The sequence below is a fragment of the Benincasa hispida genome, chromosome 8, assembly GCF_009727055.1.
Source record: "Benincasa hispida cultivar B227 chromosome 8, ASM972705v1, whole genome shotgun sequence".
Taxonomy (NCBI): domain Eukaryota; kingdom Viridiplantae; phylum Streptophyta; class Magnoliopsida; order Cucurbitales; family Cucurbitaceae; genus Benincasa; species Benincasa hispida.
Genome location: NC_052356.1, coordinates 21,136,483 through 21,143,963, shown reverse-complemented (window position 1 = coordinate 21,143,963; position 7,481 = coordinate 21,136,483). Strand labels below are relative to the sequence as shown.

Below are 7,481 nucleotides of genomic sequence, written 5' to 3'. Positions count from 1 at the left end.
TAGGATATTTGAAAGATGTTTAATTTTCTTGACGCATAAACATCTTTTTTACAGCTCACAGACCTACTAAACAAAATTAGACATAATATTTTACCAATCAAATCATTTGAAAGAGTTTAAATACCCTATAAGAACATTTTTAAAGTTCAAAAGTAGACTTACCACCTATTAAACACTTTCTAAAGTATTGTAAACAAATAAAAATATTTTTGACGTTCAAAAGTAAATCTTTCGAGTAAACAAATAAATAAGTGATGGCACATTACCAATTTTATTGATACAACGAAGTTCTGCAAAGTCATGCCGATCCTCGTAGTGGTAATAACCATTAAATGAATAAATACAACTAGAACAGAAAAGAAGTAAGAAAATCAACTACATATTTCCAGATCCACTGCACCAACTGCCCCTTCCATCTAGTTAGAAATAAATAGACTATACAAAGTACAACTACTAAATAAGATGGAATTACGTTTCATTTCCTAACTTCTAAATAATAAGATTGTTGTTATTCTCCTATCAAAAAAAAATGGGTGCATACCTTTACAGGTTACACAGGAATAGCATCTGCCAAAGACTCAGTAGCAGCTCCGCCATTGAGCACCGTCACGTTTCCATCGGAATCGGCATCCACAATTACCAAGTTACCCTCCTTGATCTCTCTTGCCAGCATCTTCTCAGCCATGCTGTCCTCCAGAAGTCTCATGATTGCCCTTCTCAATGGTCTTGCACCATAGCTTGGGTCGTATCCTTCCTCAACTACCCTATCTCTAAATCTTTCTGTAACTTGAAGATCAATTTCTTTTACTTTTAGTCTATCAAATACTTCCTTCAGCATTATATCCGCAATCTCCTTCACCTCCAGTTTTGTGAGTTGACGGAACACGATCATCTCATCCAACCTGTTCAAAAACTCAGGCCTGAAGTATTGTTTCAGTTCCTCCGTCACCAAGCTCTTGATACGGTTATAACTACTGTCCTTCTCGTCATAATCAAGGTCGAACCCTATTCTCCGACCTCCCTTCTCTATTACACTGCTTCCCACGTTCGATGTCATTATCAAAAGTGTATTCTTGAAGTCCACTGTTCTGCCCTTGCTATCTGTCAACCTTCCATCCTCTAGAATTTGAAGCATCATGTTGAACACATCAGGATGAGCTTTTTCAATCTCATCAAAGAGAACCACTGTGTATGGACGACGACGAACGGCCTCAGTTAATTGACCCCCCTCTGTGTAACCAACATAACCAGGGGGTGAACCAATGAGCTTGGAAACAGTATGTCTTTCCATAAATTCACTCATATCAAGGCGAATCATTGCTTCTTCGGAGCCAAAATAGTAAGCGGCCAATGCTTTTGCTAACTCAGATTTACCCACACCAGTTGGACCAGAAAATATAAAGCTTGCAATGGGACGATTGGGATTCTTGAGTCCAACACGAGCTCGGCGTATGGCACGGCTGATGGCTTTAACTGCTTCATCTTGACCAATGACCCTCTTATGGAGGGTCTCTTCCATTTTGAGCAGGCGGTCAGATTCATCAGTGGATACTTTCTCGACCGGAATGCCGGTCCAGGAGGAGACAATATGCTGAATATCAACTTCAGTCACAACAGGGCCTACATCCCCTGCCTCTCTTTCTGCCTTGCTCATCTCCTTACCCTTATCTATTAGAGCTGATATCTTAACCTTAAGTTCCATTTCTCTATCACGCAATTCTCCAGCCTGTTTAAAAGTAGAAGTTCACTCGAGTTTCATTTGCTAGAACTGAATCAGCTAATAAAATGGCATGGAAATACTAAAATCTAGATTTTGCTACCACTTGATCATTCATATGAAAACCCAGATAAAAAGAACACCAATATGCGGTTCCAGGAAACTAAATTGTAAAATGCTATTAGGAGAAGAATAGAAGATAACAAAATTACCTTCTCAAAATCTTGACTCCGAACAGCGTCATTCTTCTCCTTCGTGATCTGCCTGAGCTCTTTTTCAACCTCCTTAGCTTCCTCAGGTAACTGTAAATAACATTAAACATGTAGCAAAATCATGAAGAAAAATGACCGGATTGGAGAAGTTGAAAGGGATTACAAGAACATACCTGAGCATGACGGAGGCGAACTCGGGAACCTGCTTCATCAATCAAGTCGATTGCCTTATCAGGCAAGAATCGATCACTGAAATTTACAGATACCCATTAACTAATTATTCCAAAGCACAGACACGACAAGGAAATCTATTACACACATCAATATTAACATAATACATAGAAAATGTCAGAGGCAATAACTTGGACACGTTATCATGCTTACCTAATCTACCTAAATATGTGGTCTTTAATGTTATCAAATAATTATCCAACCAAATTAGTCTATTAGGAGGTAGAACAAGTGGATGTTAAACATCAAAGGGCTTTTTTTCCTCCACTTAACTAAATATTAACTTTCAAGGCAATCATAACATACGTAATGTACTTTCAAAAAATAACATACCTTATGTACTGGTATGACAGCTGTGCGGCAGCTTCTAATGCTTCATCTGTGTAACGAAGTTTGTGGTGGATTTCATACCGTTCCCTGAGGCCTCTCAAAATCTGTATGGTTTCATCCACAGATGGTTCTGGCACTCTGACTGGCTGAAATCGTCGTTCTAAGGCTGGGTCTTTCTCAATGTGTTTTCTGTATTCGTCCAAGGTTGTAGCTCCAATGCACTGTAAAAATAGAGAGCCAGACAATTAGGCAGCGCAGGGAGCAAAGAACTAAAACATGTAACTCAACATTTTAAGGATTACAAGGATTGAAAAGTACCAGCCTGTCTTGTTATGAACTTTATAAGTATTTGTTATCCAATATTTTGTAACAATTGTTTTTTTTTTCCCCTTTTTGTCACTTCTTGTGATGACAGATACAGAATATCTCTTTATTGTGTAGAATCTTCATTAAAATACAACTTGGTTAACAAAAACAGAGAGGAGATCCAGGTGGTTAGTTTTGGTTCTAAAAAAGATATATTAACGTGGACCCAAGATAGCTCCACAGTTCTTGGACTTGAAGCTCCGAACTACTCCCTCAGAAACTAAAGTTCGTCCTTAAGGACAAGTTTTTTAGTGATACCTTGCCATCAGGAGCTTGATTAATCAAGTTAGACTACAATGTAAACTACAATGTAAAACTCTTAGTTGGTTGAAAAGAAAAGCTACAGATCTTAATAGTGCGCATCAGAGCTTTTTGTGGCTCATACGGTTGTAAGGAAGCCATAAATTTTTCATGAGAAACAGAAGAAATCCATAAATAGTTTTTGGAATCTTGTTCATTAGATGTTAGAGCATCCTTCACCCAAATAAAAAATGTTGATTAACCACGATCTTTTTATTAACCTAGAGCGGAAGGTTTTCATCCAATAGCTTCCTTCTCTGATTTTACTCTGCCCCGGCCTCGTAAGTTGTTTTAGCCTTATTTTGTTGGGAATGTTTGGTCTCTTATCTCAAAAAATTGTTGGGTCATATATTTTTTTTTCTTTTTTTAACCTGGAGTGGAAGGTCTTCATGCAATAGCTTTCCACTACCATGGCCTCTTAGTTTCTTTGGACATTTTTTTTAAGTGAATTATATGGTCTCGAGAATACCTGCAGTTCGCCCCTTGCAAGGGCGGGTTTTAATATGTTTGCTGCATCAATAGCTCCTTCTGCAGCCCCTGCTCCAATTAATGTGTGCACCTCATCAATAAAAAGAATAATCTCATCACTTTGTTTTATTTCCTCCATCAGTTTTTTTAATCTTTCTTCAAACTCCCCACGATATTTCGTGCCAGCTACAAGAAGGCCCATATCCAAGGTTATAACCTGCACAACAGATGGTTCTAAAAAACTAACTCAATAACAAGTGCCCCAGAAAAGTGGAGAAAAATAGCCAACTAGTTCAAACTACAAAAAAATAAAAAATAAAAAGATTGTTGAGAACGGGTTTTGCAAACAAAATTGATTCCTTCATTTGTAGTAAGAGAACAATTACCAGAAATAAATAGCCTACAGAGTTTCTGGTACTTGTCTGCTAACAAAGTGCAGCCGGCTGCTTAATTGTAATTATGGTTGAAATAGATATACAATTGCACAATACTTTGTTTCTTGTTCAAACAAAAACACACAATACTTAAAATGTAGTAACATTATTTCTACGAAGGATGCAAGATTGGTCATTCAGTGTGTGTCTTATTTGAAATTGCATCAAAAGATATAATACTCTGAAGAAATATATGCATCATATTCGAAATGTTACAATTACGGGTTTAGATATTAGGCCATAAAGATTACCATCGAGGAAATAAAATCTCAAATATTGGCTAGAAAAGTTGAGTATAAAATAGTAATATTATAAATATCGTGAGTAGGACTTCTAACAGCAGGTCCAAATTTAGTGAATAAGTAAATGAAAGGCTACAAAAAGAGGGGATAAATGTCCCAGCCATACAAAAGGAATTAGCGATCAAAAAGTTATACAAAAGGACTACATAGATCGTGAAAAAGTCATTATCTATAATAATATGCTTAGGGTTTAAAAACCACCAAAGGATCTCTACAGTACGTTACAACCGTGTTAGTATCCTAAAAGTTTATTTTCTTTTTAAATTTCCAACTCGAGGCTTGTACTGGGTAATTTAACATTGTACCATCCCCTAATAAATGTTACCGACACCACGAACATTATACAAAAATACTCAAGAACAGTCAACCATGTAAGGATCCAAAGCTATACAGATTAAAGTTAGTAGACATGATTTTCTATTTTCACAGTTGTATGTTAAAAAGTACACCATGCAAGAAAATGCAAAAATACAACAATTCAAGATCAAATAATGAATAAAATCCCACACCATAGGCATTCTCTAGCCCTATTATGATCTGACATCCTAAAGTTTCTTTCTTTCCAAATTTCTAAGAGAAGAAAATACAGATGGAAACAACAAAGATTACAGCTTTAACATTTTAGGACAGCAACATAGATTGTTCAACAAACAACGAGGTATGTTCTTGTATTCTAGTAAAAGAGGCCAGTTACTGGAAGAATAAATTCTAACCTTCTTCCCTTCTATCGTTTCAGGAACATCCCCATTAGCAATCCTTTGAGCCAGACCTTCAGCAATGGCCGATTTTCCAACACCAGGTTCACCAATGAGGCAAGGGTTATTCTTTGTTCTCCGACCAAGAATTTGGGTTACACGTTCTATTTGCTGCTGCCTACCAACAACAGGATCTAGTTTACCCTGGAGAGGCAAGAAACTGAAATGAGAGCCTGTGTTTTCACAGAATAAACAAATCTTTGTCAGGAGTCACAGAAATATATTTCCAAAGCACCTCTTCTGCCAGCTTAGTTAAGTTTGTCCCATACTCTTCCAGGGTTGGCATCTTGTTCCCACTGGTCCCTCCTCCAACACCAGCACCAACAGCCTCTGTGCTCTCACCCACCATCCGAATAACCTGTTAACTCAATTTGTAAATTATTAGGCGCTGTTTAAAATGTCTTCCTCAAATAAAATAAATCTATAGTGTCAGGATGAAATTCTTGCCTGAGTCCGTATGTTAGTGGGATCAGCACCTAAATTTTCAAGAACACGAGCTGCAACACCCTCCCCTTCACGAAGTAGTCCCAGAAGCAAGTGCTCTGACCCAATATAATTGTGGCCTGAAAATGCAGGAAATTCATGCAAGTTTCATAGTCAATACAATGTTAAGTTTCCTAGTCAGTACAATGTTAAGAAGTTTAACAATGGACAGCACACATAAGAAATACACAAGACAAGATCCAACTAACGGCACATGGACCTACATATCCAGAGACACACATAAATACACATGGGATATACATCCCTTCAGATTTCTAAGAAGTTAGCATAAATCTAGCATCTACCAGTGGAAATGGTATAAGTTTAAAATGTTAAAATAAAAGGGATTAAACTGATACTTATTGCGGGAAGGAGGGAAAAAAAAAAAAAAAAAACCTTTGGACTATGAACCATACAATTTTTGCGCGGAAAAAAAGGATAGTGAAATTTGTAAATTTTTAAAGTTGAAAAAACTAACTAAATACTACTATGAGAAAATGCCAACAAAGTATAATGTCAATACCATGCCTTTAAAATGATATGCATCGTATCAAGCCACATTTGACTACTTCATAGAAAGATTATTAGTGATCCAACACCAGTTCTCGGAGACAACTTCGGACAAAACAATGATTTTTTTTTCTCTTATCAAGCATTCTAGTTTTGAAAACTAGACACCACGATTTAAGCACCCAGCAAAGCTTCAAGCCCTTACTTGCCACAGTGCATAAACTAAGAAACAAAATTGCTACTTGTAACTATACAGAGTGAAATCAAATAGATTCAAGCGGAACAGAATCAAAGAGGCAGAGAAAAATTACCGAGTTGGCGAGCTTCCTCAAGAGAGTGTTCCAAAAGACGCTTTGCAAGAGAAGTGAATGGGATTTCTACACCAACAAACCCACCACCCCGACCAATTATCTTCTCCACTTCCACACGAGCATCTTTAAGATTAATTCCCATAGATTTAAGAACCTTAGCAGCAATACCAGTGCCTTCCCCAATAAGACCCAAAAGGATCTGTTCTGTGCCAACAAAATCATGACCAAGCCGTCTCGTTTCCTCCTGAGCAAGCATAATTACTCTAATCGCTTTTTCAGTAAATCGCTCAAACATTGCTCTTGGAACACACCTGCTAGCCTTCCTTCGCCTAGAAGAGATTGTAATTGCCATCTTCGAATGAAAATCTTGTCCAGTTCTCAACATATTATCCAAAGAATTAAACCCTCTAAGTCCAGAAAAGCTTCTCATCCTCAAACCAGGTGAATGTACACTAGACATCATTTTAACAACCCGTTTTACATTACTTGATCCTCTTGAAGGGGAACTCTTACTTCCACCAACAAGACCAAGAATATTTGTCGGTTGAACCAAAATTCTAGCCATGATATCCACAAAGTCACAACTTTTAGAGAAAAATAGTGAAATTTATGGGAAGTTCTCAAAGGGGCAGCTGCTGCTAGCTGGAGAAGAATTTATGGCCGCAGCCGTTGAGGTGGATGCTCATAAGATAAGAAACAGCCGCCGCCCACCAGGAATCCACCGCCGGATGGGGTGATCGTGAGAGAGAACGAGATTGAATCAGAGTTGGGGTTTCTTCCGATTTAGGGCAGTCAGATTCTGTATTTATAATATCTTTATTTTTCAATTTTATTTTGTGCTTTTTATTTATTTATTTATTTTCCTTTATTGGATAATTCAATTATCATGTAAGTTTTCTATAGTTCAAGTTGGCATATAAAGTTTACAATAAATTCCCTAATAATTTCTTTTTCTTTTTTTTTCTTTTTTTTCTTTTTTTTTTTTTTTTGCAAACGAATTTTCTAATAATTGACAACTCCTCTTTAGTAGATATTGAATTACAAATATTTTTTAAAATATGA

At 36.9% G+C, this 7,481-nt stretch overlaps 1 protein-coding gene across 1 annotated transcript; it reads right to left on the bottom strand.

Annotated features, from left to right (window-relative positions):
- Positions 1-236: 236 nt before the first annotated feature.
- Positions 237-7,204, bottom strand: LOC120082989 (ATP-dependent Clp protease ATP-binding subunit ClpA homolog CD4B, chloroplastic-like). Its single transcript, XM_039038447.1, has 9 exons — positions 6,420-7,204; positions 5,563-5,678; positions 5,351-5,473; positions 5,074-5,259; positions 3,626-3,841; positions 2,494-2,711; positions 2,103-2,178; positions 1,930-2,019; positions 237-1,726 (listed from the first exon to the last, which is right to left on the bottom strand). The coding sequence occupies exons 1-9, from the start codon at positions 6,982-6,984 to the stop codon at positions 551-553; spliced, it is 2,766 nt and encodes a 921-aa protein (XP_038894375.1). The 5' UTR covers positions 6,985-7,204; the 3' UTR covers positions 237-550.
- Positions 7,205-7,481: the final 277 nt, after the last annotated feature.

What these genes read in the sequence shown, in the direction of transcription:
- LOC120082989 (XM_039038447.1), bottom strand. Translation starts at nt 6,984, where the DNA reads ATGGCTAGAATTTTGGTTCAACCGACAAATATTCTTGGTCTTGTTGGT. An exon ending in CCACTAACATACGGACTCAG is followed by an intron (nt 5,474 to 5,562) that starts GCAAGAATTTCA and finishes TTGAGTTAACAG; the next exon opens with GTTATTCGGATGGTGGGTGA. An exon ending in CTGTCATACCAGTACATAAG is followed by an intron (nt 2,179 to 2,493) that starts GTATGTTATTTT and finishes TGTAAATTTCAG; the next exon opens with TGATCGATTCTTGCCTGATA.